The sequence below is a fragment of the Micrasema longulum genome, unplaced genomic scaffold (genome assembly GCF_059751315.1).
Source record: "Micrasema longulum isolate JH-2025_06_02 unplaced genomic scaffold, ASM5975131v1 h1tg001427l, whole genome shotgun sequence".
In the NCBI taxonomy this organism is placed as follows: domain Eukaryota; kingdom Metazoa; phylum Arthropoda; class Insecta; order Trichoptera; family Brachycentridae; genus Micrasema; species Micrasema longulum.
Window position 1 is genome coordinate 42,738 of NW_028278613.1, and position 27,241 is coordinate 69,978.

The following is a 27,241-nucleotide window of genomic DNA, read 5'->3' on the forward strand; positions in this document are numbered from 1 at the left end:
TATTCTTTACATATGGCAAACAAGCTATCCCTTTATAGTCATCGTTATTGCTGTCATACGTCTTGTTTGTGTTTGATATAGAAGCTATTCTAGCCAAAATCTCTTTCTTTTTGTATCCGTTTCCTTCCAGCGCGTTTGTTAATATGTTCAATTCAGTTTCTAAACTTGTTTCTTCACAAATACGAGTCGCCCTTCTGGCAAGTGTATTTATGAGACCCAGTTTTTGGGACGGATGATGGTGAGAGGTAGCATGAAGATATCGATTAGTGTGAGTCGGCTTTCTATACACTTTATGGCCCAGGCTCCCGTCTTGTTTTCTCATAATTTCGACATCAAGGAATGGAAGGACCCGTTTTTGTTCTTTTTCCATTGTAAACTGTATAGAAGGATGCAGGCTATTCAGGTGTTCTAGGAACACTTTGAGTTTATCTGATCCATGATCCCATATCACAAAAACATCATCAACGTACCGCCGCCAGACTTTGGGGACGAAGGGAGCAGTATCCAAAGCGGTAATTTCAAAGCTCTCCATGAAAAAATTCGCTATTACGGGTGAAAGTGGATTACCCATAGCTACTCCTTCTATCTGTTTATAAATTTCCTTTTCAAAAGAGAAATATCCATTTGTCAAACAGTATTCAAATAAGGCACACATGTCCTTATCAAAAATCTCTCTTAAAAGGGCCATTGAATCAGTTATTGGGACATTAGTAAACAATGATACTACATCGAAACTGACAAGGATGTCTCCTTCTGAGACATTTAATTCTTTTATTATGCTTACAAAGTGCGGTGAGTCCTTTATAAAGGACGACGTCTTTCCTGTGTGCACTTGTAAAAGGCCCGCTAGATATTGTGAAAGCTTATATGTCGGCGCGCCTATCGCGCTTACTATTGGCCTCAGCGGAGTGCCTTCTTTATGCACTTTAGGTAATCCGTAGAGCGCCGGAGTTTTAGAGGCTTGCATAAACAATTTCCAATGGTCCTCCTTAGGAATGCTTGATTGTTTTACCAATTCTCTCATTTTTCTGTCAATTTTATCTGTTGGATTCTTCTTTAATTTTTCGTAGGTGTCACTTTTCAATAAATCGTGTATTTTATTCGAGTATGCTTGTTGGTCCAATATTACCGTCGCGTTTCCTTTGTCCGCCGGTAGTATGAGAATATCCTTATTCTCTCGTAATTCTCTTAGAGCTGCTCGTTCTGATTTTGTAATATTCGATGGCGGTAATTTCGCTTTTCTTAATATCTGGCACGTGTCTTGTCGGATTTCTTCCGCTATTGCTGTAGGGGTCTTTTTAAGTGCCGTTTCCACTCCACATATAATGTCGTCTACTGGGACGGTTTTTGGCGTTATGGCGAAATTAAGTCCTTTGCTGAGTACCGATATTGCGTCTTTGTTAAGGATTAGACTAGATAAATTCAACACTACTTTATCGGAGTCTAGTTTAGTTACATTTTTAATTTTCTTTTTTTCCATTTCTTGGAATTTCTTTTTTTGTGCGTTTTCAGTTGACGACTTGCTTCTCGCTGACTGGCAATATGTTATTTCATCAATCTTCTTAAAATGTTCGTATGAAAGTGTAGCTCCAAGTCGCAGATGTAATTCATACAGGCTTTTCGACATTTTGTCTAATTCAAAGCGGGTGTTGTTTATTCTCTCTCTAAGGAGAGCCGCTTCGGCCCGTGCAAATACTCTCTCGGCCTTAGAAGAGTGAATATGTCTGCGTATTTTGATATGTGTAGGTGTAACAGACTGTCCTCTGCATCTTTGCAAGAACGCTAAACTAGTTAGCAAACGTGCTCTCTTCTTCCGCAGATTCTCCAGTTGTCGTGTAGCGATATAAATCTCCTCCCCATAGAGGTTCGTGATTAAACTTCTTAGATTTTCACGGCCGTTAAGATGCACAATAAGTTTTTGTGGGTTATTATGCCGTGTGTCGTTCGTACTCTCTACCGACGTTTCGGATCGCGTTACCGACGGCATTTACAAACTGGATTGTAAAAACTGCCCTAAGGTTTACATCGGGCAGACTGCCAGAAATATAACAAAGAGAGTAAAGGAGCACATGAGTGCATGCAGGCTCGGCTACCCCGAAAAATCGGCCTTGGCCGAGCACCACATAGAAACGGGGCATAAGTTTTCCTTTGAGCCGATAATCTTAGGGAGGCCAAAGAACCACCAAACACGACTAGTAAAAGAAGCAATTGAGATTTACAAACATCCCGACAACATAAACAGAGATGATGGGATGCGATTAAAAACATCCTGGTACCCAGTCATAAAGAAATTGCATAAAGATTGCAATGTAACACAGATTTGGGATACGGTATAGATCCTAAGTACATAATGGTACACATTAATCTAAACGACTACGACACGGTACAAGTCCCAAATACATAACATCACACAAAAACGACTACGACACGGTAAAAATTCTAAGTACCTAACGTAACACATATTCATACACAAATAACATCAACCCTGATGATGGACGCTGTAACGCGATCCGAAACGTCGGTAGAGAGTACGAACGACACACGGCATAATAACCCAGAAAAACTTATTGTGCATCTTAACGGCCGTGAAAATCTAAGAAGTTTAATCATAAAATCGTTTTTTGTAAGGATATTATAGACTGCGTTTTTCTATTGATATCTCTTGGTGGATATGCATTTTAATTTTAATACTAAATAAACACATATAGTTTTATTCAATATTACGACATCGTCAGACTAGTGGCAGAATAAACAAATTTCTATGCTATACACAAGTGCAAGCAGGGGTTGTAAATCATGATCAAATAGTTACTAACAATATTTTGAGTTTGTCCAAATTTTTGTAGACAAGGACTGGATTCAACTCCCTGGGAAGCTGCTTATACCAACATATTACAACAGAGATGAAGATCATTTAAGATAAGGTAATATAGAAGTCCAGGCATCTACAGGGCTTATGACCTGTCAATGGCTGGTTTAAGTGGCCACTTTACACACTGTGTAACATTCACCATTCTGCCTATATTTGAACATCTATATTCCTTCAATTTCATCTGTTGATGTTTGTGAAGTTAAAGAGCTGAAACCTTTATTTATGCCGGTGAGATTCATCTATTTGAATTATTTCACCTACATACTAGGCAACGCTCTATATTACCTTCTATTAAATGTTCTTCATCTCTGTTGTAATATGTTAATATAAACAGCTCCCCAGGGAGTTGAATCCAGTCCTTGTCTACAAAAATTTGGATAAACTCAAAATATTGTTGATAAATTACCTGGTCCATGAAGAAGTATAGAAATTGAAAAAATAATATTTTCAGGCGTTGCCTAGTATGTAGGTGAAATAATTCAATTAGATGAATCTCACCCGCATAAATAAAGGTTTCAGCTCTTTTACTTCACAAACATCAACAGATGAAAGAATTTAAGGAATATAGATGTTCAAATATAGGCAGAATGGTGAATGTTACACAGTGTGTAAAGTGGCCACTTAAACCAGCTATTGACAGGTCATAAGCCCTGTAGATGCCTGGACTTCTATATTACCTTCTCTTAAATGTTCTTCATCTCTGATGTAAATAGTTATTATATAGATATGGGAATATATTTTTTTAATTAAAATAATTTAAGTGTAAAGTAATAAAAATTGCATGAGTTTAATGTTGACAACATTATACAAATTAAAAAAAATAATAGTAAAAAATCTTATATTTTTTATGGCAGTTTTGGCTCGTGGCACGACTTTAAAGTTCTTAAAATAGGAGCAGTTAGCGTAATTTTCCCTTACGCCAGTGCCACTTTAAACAAGCCCCTCGCATTTGAAGAATGGCACTCCGAGGATTAGTCACTTGCCTTCCAGTGCAACCCTCTACCGCCGAAGGGTCGTTAAGAAATAGACTTAATTGCTCAGAGAAAAATAAAAACGCGCAAAAAATACATATTTCGGTGCCCGGCAAAATAAAGAATTCACCACATTACCACATTAATAATTTTATTTTTAGATTAAAACAAAATATATACAGTTATACTGTAGATTTATTATTTATTTTTGTGTCTAATTTAATATGAAATTATAAAATTCTGTATATGTCCATTTAGTTATTTTTAGTCATGTCATTAGTCCATTTAGTTCTCTCTTGTTTAGGTAGGTAGGAAGAAATTGTCTTAAAGCAATATGCCCGCTCTTATTAAATGTATATTTATTTATTTATTATATTTATTTATTTATTTATTTATTTATTTATTTATTTATTTATTTTTTATTTTATTTATTTTTTTATTTATTTATTAACGGACATTGTCCATGTATACAATTTATAAGGTTTAAATATTACAATAAAAGAATATTTTAAAACATTTTTAAAAAAAGAAAGAAGCATTGACAAACATAAGGGACATCGAGACAAGATCTGGACTATTTATTTAGTGCTCGTTTAAATCGTTGTAAACTTAAACCAAAAAAGTCCAGATCTTGTCTTGAGTTAACAATACGACAAAGGCGGGTCATTGGAGAATTTCGGCCATAGTTTGTTCTATGCTGATCGATGAACAGTACTTCATTGTTTCTCAATCTACGAGTCGGAATATTGAATTTTACTTGTCCCAGTAATGATGGAACATCGATTATACCATTTAGTATGCCGAACAAGCTGAATACGGCATAATAAAGCTTTATATACAAGCTGAACCCGGCAATGCTTTGCTATTGCTAGATTTGAGTTCTTGCTAAATAGATTAAATGAACACAACCGAAAGTCTGATATCAATTATTGTATTTAGTCCAAATAAGATATGTACGTATACATTATTATTTTTGTGCTTCGGTTCAAATAAATTGTGGGGACAGAGAATTTTTATAAATAGGTGTTCTGACATTGTTTTCCTGACACTGTCTTGCAGATGCCTCCCCGGTACTGTGCGAAAAAGACAACTGCATGTCAGACCTTTTGTTAGAATAGACAAAATCGACGTTTCGCTGTACCGTTTTCCGCGCCTCAAAACTGAACCGATTTTGTTATTTTTAATTTTCTGTGTCAGTATGTTTTGCGTCTTTAAAAATATTTTTTTTGTGTACCGTGCGCCGTGCGCCCGAAGACAGCAGATAAAACTATGCTTTTTACGGGTTTTGATGTTCTAGTTCCCATAATAAACCATTAAAAATATTTTTTAAAATGTATAGGGACACGCCAATGATAAATATCTATTTTATTTAGAGATCACATAAATACAATAGTAGATAAGGCGTACAGACTTCTAGGGTTTATCTTACGAATCTCCGAGCCATTCTCATCACCAAATACATTCAAACTTCTTTACTATACTTATGTGCGAAGTCAACTCGAATTCGCTTCATTAGTATGGTCCCCTCAATATAATGTATATATTAATCAAATTGAAAACATTCAAAAGAAATTTATAAGGAGCCTGGAATATCGTTTTGGCAACATTGAAAATTATTACGGCGCATCTTTGATCAATTTTGATATGGAATCGCTACAAAAAAGGCGCCTTACATATGATTTAATTTTTCTTTTCAAAATTTTCAATAATATACTTGATTCGCCGTATCTTTTACAAAATATTGGTTTCCGTTGTCCTCCTCGCTATACTAGATTAAATTCCCTTTTTTATGTACCAACTTGTAAAAACAATTATACCTCGAATTCATTCATTAGACGTATCTGTAGAAATTATAACGGACTCAGTATTGATGTAGACATTTTTAACTGCACGTTGCATTTGTACAGAAAATTTCTTCATGGGGTCGATTATTTGGGATAGTTGCTGAATGTGCATCTTGAGTGGTTTATGCTATGTATATGTGCCGCATGTAATGTATATGTTTGTGTATGTTTTATATGTGCGTTCATGTGTGTGCGTGGATGGCTCGGAGTGTACATTCGGTATTTTTATTTATTTTAATTTATTACCTCCATGGAAAACGCAAATGTCAACAATTATTCTTTTCTCACTTAAAATTCTTATTTATTTATTCATTTTTTGTCACATTTAATGTTTATATTTTTTTAATTTATGAAAACTTAATTGGTCTTTTTATGTTAAAAAATTGTTGTTTTTAAAACTAATTTTGTATGACTATGTTTTTCTGAATAAAATAAAATAAAAATAAAATCTATAATGTGTAAAAAATACCTCTGCGCTGGTTTGGACATGTAGAGCAAATGGACAACGAAATAACGGCTAAAAATATGTACAGTGCGAATGTTCATGGATGTAGAAATGGAGTAAGACATGGCATGACCGAATCCAACAAATACATGGTAAAAGTCGGAATAATCGGCGCGCGTGCATGAGAAGATCTATGAATGTAGAGGAAGCGAATTCCGAATGCAAAGGTAGAGTGATGTGGCGTTCTATCCTCTCTGCCACCCTTACGGGGAAGCGGCGTGATAGTTATTGTTGTTATTGTAAAAAAAACATTTCTCTAGTGCCATAATTCAGAGAGAAAATACGTGAATACGTTTGTATGAAGAAAAGTCGGACCGCGTTTCCTCTTTTGATAAAACATAATTAAGTATACTTACAAAAATTTTATAAAAAATCATTAGTAAAAGCCGTTCGGATAAACGTAAAAAAGATATTGTAACTTTTCTTTAGGTACCTAAGTACTTGTTTATGTTTGAATTCCAAAACATAAAATAATAAATTATTTTCAAATAAAGAATTCTTTTAGCAAATGTCCAACTCTGCTCAGGGATGCACTTGAGTCAGGAATGCGATTTTCTAAAATGTATAGACTATCAGTTGATATTATTTTAGTAGAACCAAAAATCCAGTAAAAAGAAATAAACGGGTAGACATTATAAGGAATTCAATAAAATAATCTGATTGGGTATTCATAAAAAAACGAATGCTGTCTGTAAACATTCAAAAACATTTTTTTTTGTATCCAAAAAAATAACATACATCCGTTTTTTTGTATACGCATTCTCGGCGAATGCAACCCTGGTGATGAATAAAAAAAACATTTATGCTTCTAACTTTTTTGTACTTAATAAATTAAAGATTTTATGAGCTTTAAACCTTCTCGCGGCAAAGATGTACATTTATCTAAAAACCCCACGTAAATCGGTCCGGTTGTTATCGAGTCCATCGAGGAAAACCATTCGAACATTGCCCTTTATATACAGGTTGTTAAGATTTTAGTCGTTCTAAAAAAATATTTTAATGTGCCAATATGTCTTCTTTCTCATACTGATCATCGTGGTTTCGGATGTGACGGGGTTTGAAGAACACCCTGTATGCCAAAATTAAAATACGAGGCATATCCAGAAAGTAAGAGCACTGTTTGGCTCTCGTGCTGTCAGAATTTTTTCACCAAAAGTTGGCAACACTGATTGGTAGTGGGGAGTCTCCTGAACACAAGGAGCACCGGCGACCCTAATAAATACATATACAAGTTTTCTCATTCTATTTACAATATTATTTATTTGCTCCTTCCATTTTATATTTCATGCTATTTTTTTCAGTGATCTGAAGGCGATTATCATTATGAAACTTACACAGTTACGCGAAGAAACATAAATACAAGAAACTGAACAAAAAAAACATAAAACTATGTAGCAAAGACAAACAAGGGCAAAACAATAATGGTATACAACATATTCATAAAAAAGAAAGACAAAAGACTTCGAGCTAAACCATGCCAATCCAACTTCATCCCGCACCGTTTAGTCGCGCAGAGATCTACGGAAAGCTGGAAGATCTATCCCAAAGAATTCCAAGTCGTGTGATGAATTAACTAATCTACACATTCTGGACATTAGGGCATAAAAAAAAACTTGTTTTTAGAAGATTTAATAAATAGCAGATTGTGACTTCTGGTGACATGGTTGGGAACATGAAAAGAAATTGATTGCAACAGAGATGGGACATCACTTATAGCATTAAGTATTTTGAAAATGCATATAAGGTCCATTTCAGTTCTACGTCTCTCCAATCAAGACAGATTAAGAGATTGCTCTAATTCAAAATTGGAATAATTACCCCTTTGTATATGTTTGTAAAGTGTTAAGTGAATAAATAAGCATGCAAGAAAATGCAGTCCTTCGGGCCTCATTTAATCAGCCCTGCTGGCCTCAATTAGTCGTCCCTTCGGCCCTAGCCTTTTCAGCAAAATAATTTATTTTGTCATCATAAATGCATGCTAGTGATCTCATATAAATAACCATATCAGACTGAGAATTTCGGGTTCAGAGAATTTTTTTAAATTAAATAAATAAATAAAAGGTCTCACCCGCTGTGTTACGCAAGGGAATCCGAGGCAGTACTTAGAAATAGAGAAGCAATAAACCAAAATGAAGGTATTATGTATTCATGAGGGGTATGGGGTAGTTGCATGCATCAGAAGGGTGGAATTTTATTTAATTATACAAGTACTCTGGAGCAGTAGTTCTCAAATGGGTTTTACTAATGCCCGTGTAAGGAGAATTTGTGTACCTGGGAAGCATGTTTTCGAGAGATGGAAGAGTAGAAAGAGATGTCGAAATGAGATTGAATGCGGTCAACAAAATGAACGACGCACTAAGCACAGTAATTACTACTACTACTACCATCACGCCATTTCCCCGTAGGGGTAGGCACAGAGAATGGACCGCGACACACGTCTTTCCAGGCATACATTCCTAGCTTCCTCCACATTCATACATCTTGTCATACAAGCCCTTCGGTTCTTCGACCCTTTCTTAATTTTATACTTGACTCAAATTTACACTCCCGCCTGATTTCATCATTCGTAACCCTGTCATACATTGATTTCTCACAAATTCGTCTAAGAGATCGCATTTCAACCGCGTTCAGGATACCAGCCCAGGTCTTTTAAAGAGCCTAGCTACTGTGTGGAAGACGAGAGTTCTCATTTTGTTAAATCTCCTCCTCCAAGCCCAGATCTGTAAAGTATCGGGCTGTTTGGTAGGGGGCGAGCTCTTTAACATCCTCAGGTTTAACCAGTGATCCCTCGGGGATGCGGTTTCTTTTATGATGTAAAGCATCACAATCGCATAGAATGATGAATTTGATTGTTTTTTTATTTATTTATATAATATGAAAATGGAGTAGATCTTCAATTTTTCGGACTAGCATTTTTTTTTAAAATTTGATATTTGGACCGTGTTATTTCGAAGCCGTGTAAAAAAGTGTATGCGTTTCTTTCGAAGTTTGCAGTTTTGATAGTTATTATTGTTCTGTTTTAGAATTTTCTCTTAAGCTTTCCGAATTCCTTAATATTAAATATAACAATAATCACAGTTTTTCTTATTTAAGTTTAAATTTCTTTTTTTTTTTTTAATTAAATTTACTGCATAAAATAAGTATACATATTTAATAACAGGGAATCTATCTAAAACTAATTAATATAAAATGAAAACGGAGTGTTCTCTGTTTATGATAGTCTCCATTTAACATGGCTCAGCCTGTTCTAAGATAGATATTTTTTTGTCTTTTAGAGCATAAGTAGTTCTATATTAATAAAACAATAACATTAAAAAAAACAAATCTACTTAATTATAAATACCTAGCTTATTAAATGTAAGTCACTAAAAATCGTTATTATACAAATATAAAGTATATATAAGTATGTGCCAAGAATACATGCTACTTAAATATAAATAATATAGTATAAAATATAATAAAAAACAAATATAAAGCAATGAAATACATAAAAATATAAATTATATGTGTACCAATTATATAAATACTACGTTTTTTGATTTACATATATTTTTCAAAAAAATCTCTACACTATTTATATGTGGAGTTATTTTATTTAATTTTTTTTTTACATTTTGAGTCTTTTATATTTGGCAATAAATCGTTTATTATTTTTCGAGCAATTAAGCTATATTGCTTTTTACCAAATATGTCAGTATGCATATGAAAGTAACATGTTTTACTAGGAATTAATGTCAAAACTCGAAATACGTTAAATCGTGTGCAGTTTCCTTTTACAAGCTCTAATCGAGTATAATTGTATTTTGTTGATAGGATAACAATCTAATTTAACAACAATATTTTGAGTTTGTCCAAATTTTTGTAGACAAGGACTGGATTCAACTCCCTGGGGAGCTGTTTATATTAACATTTTACAACAGAGATGAAGAACATTTAAGAGAAGGTAATATAGAAGTCCAGGCATCTGCAGGGCTTATGACCTGTCAATGGCTGGTTTAAGTGGCCACTTTACACACTGTGTAACATTCACCATTCTGCCTATATTTGAACATCTATATAGTCCTTCAATTCTTTCATCTGTTGATGTTTGTGAAGTTAAAAAGCCGAAACCTGTATTTATGCGGGTGAGATTCATCTAATTGAATTATTTCACCTACATACTAGGCAACGCCTGAAAATATTATTTTTTCAATTTCTATACTTCTTCATGGACCAGGTAATTTATCAACAATATTTTAAGTTTGTCCAAATTTTTGTAGACAAGGACTGGATCACAAACATCAACAGATGAAAGAATTGAATGAATATAGATGTTCAAATATAGGCAGAATGGTGAATGTTACACAGTGTGAAAAGTGGCCACATAAACCAGCCATTGACAGGTCATAAGCCCTGTAGATGCCTGGAGTTCTATATTACCTTCTCTTAAATGTTCTTCATCTCTGTTGTAAAATGTTAATCTAATTTAACATAAAATCTTAGATTCTCACTTAATTATTTCGATAATGAACGGTTTTTACCCTATAAAAAATTAAACAGAGCTGTCAGAGTTTGTCGGCCTCGTGGTTTAATGGTCAACGAATTTGCCTACCATGCAAAAGGTCTCGGGTTCGATTCCCGACAGGGTTAATATAAAATATTAATTTAATAGGGTGTCATTTAAAATGGCAGCTTTCAAAAAGAACTGGGAGTGCCGCTAGGAATAGCAGGCGCCACATTCAACAGTATGAAGGTTGTCTGGAGATCGTATATTTACTCAGTAAAAACCAAATACCGCCTATATAGCGTCTGCATAACACCTATTCTCCTCTATGGATGCGAATCGTGGCACCTCACTAGAGTCTAAAACCGCAAAATTCTGAGTTTTGAGAATAAGTATCTCAGAAGAATCTTAGGTGTGCGGTGATTTGACTTTGTGCGAAATGAAGTAATAAGAGAATGGACGCAGCAAACTCCGGTGACAACCGTCATCAAGCGGAGGCGATACGGTTGACTTGGCCATGGGCTGCGGATGCCTGCTGAGAGCCTTAACCACGCTTTCCTACTTTACAAGGCATCAGGTTCTCGACGTCCTGGACGTCCACTGCTGACTGTTCGTCGGCCGTTCATGTCAGAACGACGAGACGCGATCCTGACTTGGGAGAATGCACAGAAGCTGGCAGCCGACAGAGATGCCCGGATGATCTTCGTCGACATCAAATGCTCCAACTAGGGAGCGGACATGGAATAATGATGATAATGATACTTCATAGTCCCAGGACTGGTACCTGAAGCGTAAGACTGATCATCTTACTCCCATGTAACAAAAAATGATCAAGATACGCTGCGATTGGCGTAACAATGCAGTGCCTTATGCACCATTAGGTGCGGAAAGGGAATGATGATGATGATGAATTTTGAAATGGTGTAATCTGCCGGTCTAAAAGTAATTATATTTTAGTTACATAAAACTTTTATGTATATATATTTTTTTCATATTGTTTTTATCTCATTTATGTTTTTTTTTTTTTAATTATTGCGCGATTAAAAAAAACATTTTTTATTATTATTCATTTTTTTGTTTTTTTAGAATAAACATAATAAAACAGAGTATTAAAAAAATAAAGCATAATTACATATCAATGAAATACATATTAATAGAAAAATAGTAAACAAAATAATCCCACAAAGGCATGGCCTGTTCGTGGGTATACAAGAAAATGTCAATGAATTTTCGCTCCTATAGTAAATAATGAACAGTTATAATATTTTTGTATAACATAAGAAAGAAAAAATTAAATATTCTGTAAAAGATAATATGGTATTTTTTTGCAGTAATTAAAAAAGGAAATAAATAATGTTAAAAAAAACACAAAAATATTCCTTATTATTAAAGGGCAACAAAATAAATCATAGAATAAAAGAGTTCATATCTCTAGTTTGAATCCAGGATAGTGCATGTTTTTTAAAAGAAGGAAAATTTTGAAAGTTTGGAATCAATAAAATATTATCAGTAAAAAAAGAATAAAAAAAATTTGGGCCTATAAAATATGCATGTCTCTGTGCGAGCCTCGTTTTACAATGTGGTATTTCTAACACACGATTCCTTCTTTGACTTGATCTATTTGAATTACATGTAAATAAATTTTGGTTTTCTTAAATATATATTTTAAACATTGAAAACAATATATTTGTCTTAGATCTAAAAGTTTAGCTTCGTTTTAAAATGGCAAAATCATATGATTTCCTAAATTTGCGTTCGTTTTACCAGACTACAGCCTTAACTTTAGCAAGGATTAATAGATAAATGAGTCTTACAATTTTTTTTGCGATAATCAGAAATCGTAAAATCGATTTTTAAACTTAAATGCGATTTAGCATGACACAATATAATCTAATCAGGATTTACAAAGATATGGTGAAATACCCCCTTAATCTCGTAAAAATATGTATATTATTTATTTCGTTCAAATTATGCAAATGGAATTGGCGCACCGCACTCCTCGCCTCCTGGGTAATGCGAATGCGTAATCAAGGGTCTGGTTTTATTGCTTTCCGCGTCCATTTTCGTTCATCATTCATCACAAACGAGTTTTTGTGTGTATTATAGTAGATATAATTTTGAAACGTCCAAAGTCAAGGGCCCATTTGTATTTATTAACCTTTATTTTGGCAGAACGAAAAAATATTTTTTTTACACATTTGATGGTTGAAAAGGGTTCAGAATCCCATTTTTTTTTTGTTTTAATAAAACTTAATTATAAATAGTGATAAAGCAGTTAAGAATGAAATGTGTTTTAGTTCATGAGAAAAAATTAGATCATTATGGCCTATAGGATTCATTCCCAAGAACAGGGTTAACTTATTATTTTATTTTATTTTTTAGTTTTGTTTATTTAGTTTCTACTCTTAGATAAATATTTTGAAAAATATAATCGAGTGGAGATCTGTCGTTTTCAGGAAGACATGTCAATCGATGAAAATGTTTAATGATGTTTGTTTTTCATAGCAACATTTATTTCGAAGTGTTGCCATTGCACCTTACGGCGCATGCGCACTATGTCATCTTAAACGTCAAATAATCTGACGCATGCCGTGTAACTACCTTATATATTTTTCAAATCTTAACCGTTAGATGCTGCTGTCTTAACTATTGATAGTGAATTTTACTCCGCGTTCAATTTCAAATAAAAATTAACGTGTTTCTCTTTCGTATTTCAAGTAGTAGGCTTCCGTAATAAAAGTAGTCACCTCAGAACGATTTCAAATTAAAATAAATCGCAATTAAAGCCTCAAGTGGTCAATTGAACATTATTTTCATCACTTTTTCACTACACTACAAGGCAGACCGATCTCTACTCGATTTCCTCTTTCATGATTTTTACCCCAAAAAAAGCCCGTCTGGGGTTCTTGTCTAACTTCACTCTTATAATTGTTTTCTTCATCCGCCAGGACATAAAATAATATTTCAAAGTCATCCCTTTGATTAAACTCTAAACATCCTTTATATCATTGCTTTGTATGTGTGCGCGATAGGGAGAAGGGTGGATTTAAATTTGGAATGGTTCTAAGAGAGGGGATGATCCAATTTAAGTGTTCTGGCCTCAAATGAGGTCTAATTTATGCACATTAATATGATTAATTAAATTCTGCTTATGAGTTTTGTTATAATGTGTATCCAAGAAATTAATAAATGACTTATTATTAATAACGCTAAGTAGGCGATTATCGTATTTTATTTTGTTTCTTTACTTTCATAGTCCATTTTAAACATCTTTAATATTAATACTCTAGAATTCATTGGTTGTAAATGCTGGTTTCTTCCATCTCCGACAGATCAAATCCGCGCGGAGAAATTTTCCTATAGACGCAAGAAAAGCTCTTGTAAATGCTTATGTCGTTTCGCGTCTAGATTACTGTATTGGAATATACGCAAATCTCCCAAAGTATCAAACTAATAAACTTCAATCTGTTTTCAATGCAGCAGCGAGGCTTATTACGAGAGTACAAAAATATTCTCACATGAGATGTCAACATTTTATTTTATAATTGCATATTTGTAGGATAAAATAGTATTTTTCTTGTTTGTTCTTCATACTATGTACTTTTTGGTTAGGATGTATATTGTATATTTTATAATTGTATATTGTAGTATAAATTTATTAGTCTATCATATTATGTATTTTGTTATAATTGTTATACATTAAACTGGTCCATTTCTGGTTGATCTTTAAATGATGTACTTTTTGTATAATTGTTAGATTTTTCTTTTAAGGTAAGATGTTTGTTTGTAGTTAGGATGTATATTTTTAATTGTATAATTGTTACACTTTAAACTGGCATATCTCTATTGAAATTAATCTGATCTGGTTGATCTTCAAATTTCTATTTGTATGAACTGGTTTAAGATTAGCCAGAAATGCGATGTCTCTTGTAACTCTTTATATCATGTACTTTATAAAATTGTTATATTTTCCTCAGTCCCGGAATGAGTTCTAATAACTCCTGGGAGTATAATGTATATGCATTGTATGATTATATTAAATAAAAAAAAAAAAAAAAAAAAAAAACATCTTCGAGATTTGCACTGGTTAAAGAGCCCAGAGAGAATAAAATACAAGCTTTGCTGGACAGTATCCTAATCCCTTCATGAAATGGCTCCAAGATACCCATCGGACCTTTGTATTAGGGAAAATACATGTCAAAGAAAATCTACTCTTAGGTCAGCATTTGATTCAGGCAGAGGAAAACTTGTCGAAATCCGGCGCTCCCCAAACACTAGATTCGGAGATCGTGCTTTTGCCGTTGCCGGCTGCTCTGCCTGGAACCGATTGCCTTCAAACTTACGAATCATCGACAGTCCCAGTCAGTTCAGATCCCAAATAAAATCCCGCTTCTTTAGATTATCATACCCTTAATTTTAAATCTGTAAATATAATATGTCACTTTTGTTTAGTTAGAATGTAAGTTTAGGTTTGCAATTGTAAAGCGCCCTTGAGGTGATTTTTCACAAAAATGGCGCTACATAAATCAGACAAATATTAATATTTTATTATTGCGTATGTCCATTATTTTCGCGCACGTGAATTTGAGCCTTATTATCATGGTATCAACGCTAAAGCAGGGTCAAAACACATAAAACTCACAAATGAAAACACTAAATAAACACATATTTCTACCTATTTGGCCTGGTCCACTCATCGATCCGCGCGCACTGCGCATCCCATCTATACTATCCATTTCTTAATGGCAATATTGTTATGTACTTACATAGTGCGTATTGTATTTAATGAGCTGGTGGTAGAAATCGCGTTCTCCACAGGATGAAAAATACCCAGAGTTCTGATGCATTTGGCACTTGACCCTCTGGAGAAGCCCTTGAGACCAATATTAACATCAACAATATTTTGAATTTGTCCAAATTTTTGCAGACAAGGACTGGATTCAACTCCCTGGGGAGCTGTTTATATTAACATATTACAACAGAGATAAAGAACATTTAGAATGACGGTTGTCAGAAAAAGTGATGACATAACTTTGTAGTAACGTCTAAGGGGTGATTTATATTGACACAGAAAAATCATTCGTATTTGGCATGTCAAATAATTTTTTGAATACGATGCTTGACATATAAATCAACAAAAATATATAAAATCAGAAATGTTTGAATATGTCAAAATGCTTGCAGACTGGCTGGATTTCCTCCCTAGGGAGTTATTCATATTTAAACTTATTGCAACAAAGAGGAAAAACATTTTTGAGAAGGTAATATAGAAGTCTGGGCATCTACAGGGCTTATGACCTGTCAATGGCTGGTTTAAGTGGCCACTTTACACACTGTGTAACATTCACCATTCTGCCCATATTTGAACATCTATATTCCTTAAGAAAAATTAAAACTACTTAATTATAAATGCCTAGCTAATCAAATGTAAGAAATTAAAAATCATTATTATACAAATATAAAGTATATATGTGCCAAGAATACATGTTACTTAAACATAAATAATATGTTATAATATATAATAAAACAAATATAAAGCAATGAAATACATAAAAATATAAATAATATGTGTACCAATTATATAAAGTACTACGTTTATTGATTTACATATATTCAATTCAACTACAAACTAAAAAATACTTCCCTTTTAATGGTTTTGTCAATAAAGGATCTCGAAGAACAGCTAAGAATATTTACAATGCGAATGTTGATGGATGCAGAAATAGAGCAAGGCCGAGAAATACATGGCATGACCAAATCCAACAAACACTTGAAGATGGACGTGTAAAAAGTCGGAATAATCGGCGCGCGTGTATGAGATGTATGAATGTAGAGGAAGAAAAATCTGTATGCAAAGATAGAAGGATGTGGCGTTCTATCCCCTCTGCCTACCCTTACGGGGAAACGGCGTGATGGTTTGTTTGTTTATTGTCGATTTCGTATGTATTTATTTATTTATTTATTTATTAACGGACATTGTCCATGTATACAATTTATAAGGTTTAAATATTACAATAAAAGAATAGTTTAAAACATTTAAAGAAAAAAGAAAGAAGCATTGACAAACATAAGGGACATCGAGACAAGATCTGGACTATTTATTTAGTGCTCGTTTAAATCGTTGTAAACTTAAACCAAAAAAGTCCAGATCCTGTCTTGAGTTAACAATACGACAAAGGCGGGTCATTGGAGAATTTAGGCCATAGTTTGTTCTATGCTGATCGATGAACAGTACTTCATTGTTTCTCAATCTACGAGTCGGAATATTGAATATGTATATTTAGTTTACGCTCGAAAAGGTTCAAATACAAATGAAATGTATATTTAAAGTATTTCTATGGAAATGTACGTGCTCTCGTGCACGCGGTGCTTCTAAATAAGTTTTCACTGATAAAAAACACCATGAAAAGGCATTTTTCGTTTATGTGTATTCCATTTTCAAATCAAAGTACATAATTTAAAGTACATTTGCGTAAGAAGTTCAGCCAACTATAAGTAAATTATCGTTAGACATTCCGTACTGAATCCCATTAGGGTTCAGTGCTCAGAGTAATTCAGTACTATGCGATTATGGTTCCTTGTAGAATACGGAAGCATTCGGTTATTATCAGCCTATTGCCCATTATACACGTATCGTCTAAATCCGCAAGACACGGTAGTATTTGGGTGGATTGACAACATTTATTACATTAAAATATATATAAAACAACTTTGTTTTAAACCACTTTGTTTTAAACCACTTTGTTTTAAACCACTTTGTTTTAAACCACTTATTTTTTATTTTTACCACCGGCCGGTTTCAAAGCTTATGTAGTTGAAACCGGACGGTAGAAAAAAAAAAATTTCAAAAAACAAAGTGGTTTTATATTTATTTTATTATAATAAAATCCCTTATCCCTTCCCCTCATTATCCCATCTTCAAGTATCCTTGTCCTAATCCCGCCCAATTTACAATAACTTACTGTTCTTAAAAAAATATTTAAAAATTCTTTGATTATTGAAAAATATTTACGAGTACATGAAAATAACATTTTTAAATGTATAAACTTATATGTATTTATTTAATCTGTAATATATTTTCTTTCCTAACTTTTTATACTTTGTGGAAATCTGTTATTAGTTCTGAGTTTATACACTATATCTGTTTGTTTACTGTAAATATGTATGTAGAACTGTTGATTTCCCAAATAAAATAAAATAAAATAATGAATAGCCACAAAGTTAGTGCCTCAAATATATTTTTTTTATATGATCAAGATACGCTGCGAATGGTGTACCAATGCAGTGCCCTATGCACCATTAGATGCGGAAAGGGAATGATGATAATGATTGTTATTAATTTATTTATTTTACGTAAAGATACGGTCAAAAAGAATTAAATTACGTAATTAAGATAAGGTTTAATGACAGGCAAATTTTATTTAAAAATTACCCGGATTTAGCGTTGATACCACTAAAATAAAATGCCGTTTACACGTATGTAGACAATACAATATTGCTTTTTTCCCAGGACTCAACTTTTGTCTACATGTAAACAACAATTTGTGGGACAAAAAATTGTCCCAAGACATACCGCGGAACGCCGAAAATGACGGCAGAAAATAATCATTTTTACTATGTACGAGCTTTGCTTTTGCTAGATTTGAGTACATACATATTTTCGGTGCACATGGGAATTCATATTTTCTTTTTTTTTTCATAGTAATATTAGTTTTATATGTCATAGAATTTAAGAGATGCGATTATGTATATTTAATAGAACTTAACTATAAGCACCTGCTGACGAACTGCATTTTATGCTGAGAGCCTTTACCACGCTTGCCTACTTTACAAGGCATCAGGTTCTCGACGTCCTGGACGTCCACTGCTGACTGTTCGCCGGCAGTTTATGCCAGAACTTCGGGACGAGAATCTGACTTGGGAGGACGCAAAGGGTTGGCAGTCGATAGAGATTCATGGAGGCTTTTTGTGGATACCTTATGCTCTAACTTTTGTAACTCTATGGCAAATGTCATACGATACTCACTGTGCTATCAGTTTTCAGATAATACTGCAATTGTTGCTATTGGAGACACAAATAGACGCGCAGCAAAAACTGCAATCGGATTTTAATCAAGTTTTAAGATGGTCACATGATTATAACCTGACAATTAATACAAAAAAAAACGAAAGCGTTACACATTACGTCCCCATAAAATAGATCAAAAGAAGACTTATTAATATATGCACACACTCGCGAATGTTTGCATAAAAATCTACAAGACTGCAAATGCACAAAAATATATCATGTATCAAAATATAAGTATTTAGGTATTATTATCGATTCCACTTTTATAATTAGGAAGAGCAGATAAAATCAGTTTGCAATAAGCTAAGAGTTTGCCCACTTAACATGTTCCATTTAAAACCACACATACCATACCCAGTGCTGAGACTAGTTTACTTGGGGCTAGTTGACCCAATAATTCAATACAGATTAAGAATATGGGGACTATGTTTCAAATCTTATACCGACAAGAGTCTTGAACTTGCAAGTACAAATTTTAAAAACTATCGTACCTGTAAAAATAAAGATTGAGGCAAAAGACAGCAATAAAATATTATTTGATTATGTTAACGTTTTGCCAATTAACAAACAGTGTCAGTATAAGATAATGACAGATCATTTCCTCGATTGCAGTTTTAAATCCAAAGTAACCCACCAGATCGAGACCGGACAAGTATCGGACATCGGCACAGCAGCTGACGGTGCCACGACAGAAGAACTACTATGGAGATAGAACCATGGGGAGTGTAGTACCAAAACTGTATAATTTAATACCAGCTGAAAATCACGAGGAAAAAAACTTAAATTCATTTAAAAAAATAGTCAAAAAATTATTAAAAACAGCAAGTGAAACTTAAGTGTGCATATAAATATATTTTATTCTTCATTTATTATTAAACTATGTACTTACTTATTAATTTTAAAAAAAAATAATGTACTGTAACCCGCAGACAAGCTTCGGCTTTGTGGGAACAAAAATTCAATTATGTATGTTACTGATTTGTTAAAATAAATAAAACTTAAAAAATAAAAAAACTTGGGAGTGGACATGGAATGATGATGATTACTTTTAGCAAAATTTGCACTTGCGAGTAGAAACTTAAGAAATAAACTAAAAAAATAAAACAATAAATAAATATCAACCCACCTTAATTTTACTGGGCCGCGGCCGGGTGGATTGACGCGCCACACGTGAAATGGGCCTTTAAGCCATATTTACTGTGAAAATATTCATCATTATTAATGTTATAATAATTCTTTGCATAAAAAACGTATAATATGCCTTGGAATTAGAATAATTTTCGTCTGATTTAACATTTGAAAATAATGGCAACAATCCCTCGTGGAATTTGAAATTTAGGCGGGAAATAAAAGAAGATAAAAAACAAAAGCTTTCGAAACAATGGAACGTAAATCAGATTTGAACCAACATGGCTTCCGAATTTTCCCCCAAAGGATATGGTAACCAAACGATGTGTGTTGTATGGGACTGTTTCAGTTAAGTTATAAATACATACGAGTATGTAAAGGGTGTCTCAAAACCTACTTGAATTTCATTTTTTTATGAAAACACATACTGCAGTAGAATTTTGAGGGCGTTTTCTTTTCAATGTTAAATATGGACACGGAGGTACGTGTGGAACACAACACCGGAAAAATGCCCGCCTTGGCTTGCGCTTGTATGGTTTGTGGAAGTTTGAACGTGGGCAGAATGGTGAATGTTACACAGTGTTTAAAGTGGCCACTTAAATCAGCCAATATAACCTTCGCATTTTTTTGCTGCATTTCAAATTTGCAACAGAATTTTCATGTTGGTCCCAATGTTTTTAGAGTGATAAATAAAAAAACACATCCCTTTCCTTCAGAGCAACTCTTTAAGGAACAATTGTATGCTAAAACAATAACATTTCATCATTACAATAATAAAATTGACCACGTCTTAACAGCAGACAATATATCAACTCTCAGTGTGACGTCACAGAAAAAATTGTACCGCGGACGCGAACTTCTTTCGGACAGAGATCTTTTAGCTTTATGGCTCCTAGAATTTATAATAAGGTTAAATATATTTTATTCACCCAACACGATGTAACTACGAGTACTATACAAAAAAATGAAATAACCCAGTGGCTTATTAAGTAAGGAAAAAAAGAAACTGAAAGATTATTAAACCACATTTCAAGGTTGATTATATTTATATTATCCACGACAGTTTAAACACAATACAATACAAAGACAAGAAGGATACAATTTATATATATATATGTATGTGTATGTAAGGGTGTGCATGTATATGTTTGTGTATATATGTACGTATGTGTATGTAGGTATGTGTATATGTCAGTGGCGAATGGTGATTTTATTTACAGGTAAGCTATAAAAAGTAAATATATATTTGCACCTACATAGGAGGTACATAGTATAATGTAAGTAATATGTACCATAAATTGATATTTTTCTGTGATTCTGTGTGATACAACAACTCTCATCCATGAAATCAACTCAAACGATGTAACTTATTTATTTATTTATTTATTTATTTATTTACGGACAAAGTCCATTATAAACATTACAATTAAAAGAAATTTTTACAAAGGAATAAAAAAATATAAGGAACAGAAATAAGCAGCAAAGACAGATGATAGATTTTTTAGATTAAGTAAAAAGCATAGGCTAACTATACAGATTCTTTAGCTGATTTGTAAAGAAAGACATCCTTACACCATAATAATCAAGATCTTGATGATCGTTCACCCGCCTGATCATTCTGGGCAAAGGCGACTGTGCACCATAATTGGTCCTGTAGTGACCGAGGAAAAGCATTTCATTATTTCTTAGTCTACGGGTGGGAACGTTAAAAAGAATCTTTTGCAAAATTTCAGGGGCATCAATGAGACAGTTCATAATTTTATACATGCAGATTATATCTGCAATGTATCTGCGTTTTTCAAGACTTGATATGCTTAAAAACCTCTCCATATCAGAATATGAATAGTCTCCTCTTTCCAATCCCATCTTCCATGCAATTTTTCTTATAAAACGATGTTGAACTGATTCAAGGCGCTTGATATGAACAGCATAATGAGGGGACCAGATTACAGATGCATATTCAAGAATAGGGCGAACTAAAGAGCAATAAAGTGTTTTAAGTGTAAGCATACTTTGGAAATCAGACGTAGTTCTATTAATAAAGCCTAAAATTTTTAAGGATCTGTTTACTATATTATCAAAGTGTTCCAGAAAAGTTAGTTTATTATCTAGGATCACTCCAAGATCTCTTATAGAGGTGACAATCGAAAGAACTTGGCCATTAAGTTTATAATCAAAAATAAAAGGATGTTTACATTTATGGTATGAAATAATTTTGCATTTATCGATGTTAAGTGTAACTTCGTGATATATTATATTAAATAGATATATTATCTATTACTTTAATATATAATTCATTATAAAAAACCAAAAATACCACTATGAATTCAGTCGATATTAGGTATTCAATTAAAATGTCAACTGGCCGCATTGTTCTAGTAATTACTAGTTCTTAAAACGGCCGCGTGGAGTGCTATATGTCCTGCACTATGACGCATGAAAGTTATTATGGTCTTATGTCATAAGTGCCATCCCAAAGAAAAATGGTCCTTAAGAAACAATGTTTGAAATACTGTTTTCCAAATCAAGAATCTTCAAATAATTGGTGTAATTTGCAAGTTTAATCTAGGAGAAAAAACCCGCACTGGGGTTAGTACATTCAAAATATAGTACACTTATTTGTATGAAAAAGTAAGCTGGAATAATCGGCTAGTTTCTTGGCTCACTGCAGGCGCTAGACGCGCTTTATATTTATATTAGGATAAAAATACAAATGATTTAAAATAAATGGTAATTATTTATTTGTTTTACTGTAAATAAAGTTACAATAAAACATTATTATGGTTAGTCAAATATAATGGTAAGCTGTGCATAATCGCTTCTATACACGGTTCGCCCCTGGTATATGTATGTGTGTACACAGGATGTTCTTTAAACCCTGTCACATCCGAAACCACGATGATCAGTATGAGCAAGAAGACATATTGGCACATTAAAATATTTTTTTAGAATGAATAAAATAAAAAAAAAAATAAAAAAAACACATGGTTGCTTACTTCTGCAAGGATGAAGCGAGGAGAGGGGAGGGGGAGTCTGATACACCGTCAACCACATGGCCACGCCCCCCTCGCTTCTCCCCTGCAGAAGTAAGCAACCATTTGTTTTTTAAATATATTTTTTTTTTTTAATTCTGCGTTCTGAATATTGTTTGTAATATGCTAATATGTCTTCTTGCCCATACTGATCATCGTGGTTTCGGATGTGACATGGTTTAAAGAACATCCTGTATATGTGTGTATGTGTATGTAGAAATAAACATATATGTTTGTCTGCCATAGCACGGGTCTTTTCCTACTAGGCATTACTTAATAATATACTCGTATATAAAAATAATATTAAAAAGAAAAAATGTTGATAAAAAAACCTTATGGTTACCCCATTTATGAAACGTCACCGGGACTTTTCCCTTCATGACAAACGCACGTGGCGGATTATTATAGTAATTCATTGATCAAGGGGTGTCACCCAAGGCTCCGAACACCGCCGCCACCTTAAAGCTGAAGTCTAAATTACTAAGTGCGTCATCTGTGAGTGCTGCTTGTAATCTTTTAGTACAGTCTGTCAAAATATGACGAGAAACCTGTCAGCGAAATTTGCATGATAAACTGTTTATGTTCGTTTTCGTACTCTGCTCTATTTAACAACCGAACGCAGTTATGCAGAAAGCAGCCAGCCAGTCCACGATGTTGAAAAAATTAAATGTTAGTGTTATCGGGTGCCGTAAGGGCAATGTTATGATCTGCTTAAAACAGCCAGGCCGCTTTCATACGAAAAAAAAACTGTAATTGACATTTTCTGTAAATAGAGCTGGAGCCTAAAGCTAGGGTTTCCTAGGACAGCGGTGCCCATATTTTAACGGCCGTAGTGAACGGTGATGCAGTGGACAGCCGTCGTAAAGGTGATTAGAGAGTGGTTTCCTAAGAAACGGGTGATAAATGGTGTTGATAACACCGTTTTCCTAGAAAACCACACTCTAGTCACCTTTACGACGGCTGTCCACTGCATCACCGTTCACTACGGCCGTTAAAATACGGGCACCGCTGTGCTAGGAAACCCTAGCTTAATGCTGGAAAGATGTGACATTTTGTCACCCGCTCGACAATAGTCGATCGGGCATCTCGATCGCTTTGTCATAATGCTATTCTTGAAAACCCTCCGACAATTTGATTACAAAGACGAATGAGAAAGTGGCAACACTAACACATCCGTATGTATCTATGGCTTATGGCTCTCCTGCCACGTAAACTTTTATTGTTTCTTCTGTTGAATAGTTTGTAGATGGAATATTATGAAAAAATAATAGAAAATGTTTTACTGCAACATTTATAATTATTATTTGCCTTTGACTTAACACACAGCTACTTGTTATTAGAAATAGTTCGTATTCATTTAATGGATTATAAAAACATTGTAACAATTGAAGATCGATTAATTTGGTAACAGCTAAAAGCAACTCCTGAGACTTTGAGTTTTAGATGTTCTTCCCTCTCCTTCGTGGTCTTCCGGGCAGACGGCAAATGGCCGGGATTTCGTAGGCAATAGTATAGGGGATTTTGGAGCTGTCCATTAATGGAATTATTGACGTAATCTCTCCATTATCTATTTACTATGCACTGGGTATCGCAATTCCGTCTAACTTCTTGACTCTAGATTCTGCCTCTTTCGGGTTTCCCTGCGATTACCTTTAGTACTTTCATCTCTGACGTTCTGAGCAGTTATTTGGGTTTTTAAAAAGTTTTTTATTTAGTTTTTCTACTTAGTTTTTGTATTTTTTATTTTCTCTCTATCTATCCTCGCCTTTGTTGTATAAACCATGATTCGGTCTGACACACGTTTTGTATATCCGAATTATGTTTCCAATAATCATGTGTTCATTGTCCTATACGACATTTCTTAGGCATCCAGATGTTTACTAACTGAGATGGATATGTTCTCAGCATCACTATGGCAGCATCATCTGCATGGCATGTGATGTTAATGACCCTATCTCCCTTAGTATATTCACTGTTTTTTTTATTCTTAAAGGCGTTTTTTTTAAATATACTTATTCTGCTTGTGTAAGAAAAGGTTTTAATCGTAAATCTTGTTGTGCTATATTTAGTTATAAAGGTGCTAAACTTGCTTTGTTTCTTTGTTGTTCTCAATGTGTGTTATTTTCTAAATGTTAATATTATTTTTGTCCCAAATTGAGTTGTTGTAACTCCTGGGAATGTAATTTAACGTATTATACTTGTAAAATACTTTGTGTTATATGATTTAAAAATAATATTTAAAAAAATTAAAAAAACATGCAAAACCCACTATACACCTTCACCATAGTTGTTGCACAAAAATATAAAACCAACACGACATGCATTTTAATAAGCACATGCACTGATTAGGACAAACATGCACTGATTAATTTATGAAAATATTCCGTTGTTTGCGAATTAATGAAAAAAGTTGGTTTGCATGTTGATTTAATTGGTGTCCTGACGAAGAGACGGATACGTCTCGAAACCGGTAGACATAGAAAAGTCCGTAAGTGGTTGTATACAAATATTTAATAACATTTAGTAACTTTGTTTTTAACCACTAACTTGTTGTGATTGATTTCTGAAAAAGTGGTTTTCTAAATAATGATTTTCATTATTTACAAAACCACACTCACGAAGGATGGGACGCTAAAAATAAAATAAAATACTTAAACTCATTAAAATAGCATTATATCAACTCATTAGTTAACCCAAAGAAAATTTTTTGATAATGATCCTTAAGATAAATATAACTTTATTTAATTTACTTACATATAACTTTGAATTATCTATCCTTACCTCTGTTTTGTATAAATACATTTAACTCTTTAATAAAGATACCAGTCTCGAAGATGTCGCGAAAGCGATGAAACCGGTCACTGGATATTCCAAATTTGTGGATTAAAGTATCACTCGTGTTTTATTTATATAATAAATTACAATGAACCTCCATCAAGAATTTTCACTGACTAACTTAAATGTTTAATGAACACCCTGTATAAGCTTTATTATTAGCTTAAAGTGGTAAAGTTGCTTCACCGCATTTGATTTACTCCCTCAATTATTTTATAAATAAAGGTACAGTTTTTTTTATATTTTTATTATTTTTTATTTATTAATAACAAATTAAAATACAATATTACAACTAAATACAACTTTTTACATTTATCAAAAACATATATTTACATTAACGTTTCCCATTACGTAAAAGAAATAAACAATTCTTGTGTCCATAATGGGGAGTGACGTCTTACAATAGATTATTTTATTTTAATCAATAATATTTTTAGAATAGCATAAATAAATTACAAAAAAGATATTAACGATGTTTTCAATCAGTGTTACATAAAGAAGAATTATAGATGTAATTTTTTACTTCTTTCTTAAATATATTGTGTTCCTGACTGTACTTTTATTATCTTTGTTCATTTCATTAAAGAAAAATATTCCTCTGTAAGTATAATGATGTTGTGCAGTGGTTGTTTTTAATTTAGGAATTAAGATATTACCACCTGTTCTAGGTCGCGTACTTTTGAGACCTAGAAATACGACTATTTATTTTATCTTTATGTATTTGAAGCAAACAATTCTTTTTATACAGCAATTTTATATCTAAAACCTTAATTTTTTTAAATAATTGAACAGTGGGAAAAGTAGATGGTTACTAATAGTTAATAATTTACTTCATTTTTTCCAGGTGTATAGTGCTCGGAGTGGTTCTTGGAATTAGATCTCCTCTACAAAAGACTCCGCTATGCGCTTACTATCTGCTGATTCTACTCGTCGGACATCTTGTAATAATGGCCGGTAAGCTTTTGATAACATTTTACATTGATAGATATTACAAGATTGATATCTTTAGAGACTCGGGCGTCTTCAAGAAGAGAGTTTTATTTATTTATTTATTAATGAAATCATACAGTCTTTATATAAAACAAGGTACACAAGAACAATTTTAAAAAGTAGGACCAATTACAGATTTCACACTAATGAATGCAGGAGGAGAGGGGAAAAATAATTTAATTCTAAAAAAGTAAAAATAAAAATATTACATAAAAAGTTCATAAAAAGGAGAAGACATTGTAAAGCTACTCTACTTTCCTCCCTCTCTCTCTGCTTCCATGAACATTTCAATTTAATTGGAAAAAAAAAATCACAACTAACAATAAATTATTCGATGCGGGTAGTAGATGTAGGTAATTATAAATTAAGAGTTGAAATCAAATGATTAAAATTAAAAGTAAAAGTTAAAATTAAAATGAAAAGTTTAAATTAAAATGAAAAGTTTAAATTAAAATTAAGTTAAAATTTTAAATTAAAAGTTAAAATTAAGAATTAAAATTAAAATTATTGGTG

The 27,241-nt window shown here is 33.1% G+C and overlaps 1 protein-coding gene across 1 annotated transcript in view; it reads left to right on the plus strand.

Annotated features, from left to right (window-relative positions):
- The window catches only part of LOC148275436 (diacylglycerol lipase-alpha-like), a 134,965-nt gene that overhangs the window by 26,093 nt on the left and 81,631 nt on the right, over window positions 1–27,241 (plus strand). Inside the window, 1 exon segment of the mRNA XM_088235712.1 lies at window positions 26,583–26,692. Within this exon segment, the coding sequence (XP_088091838.1) occupies window positions 26,583–26,692 (110 nt within the window).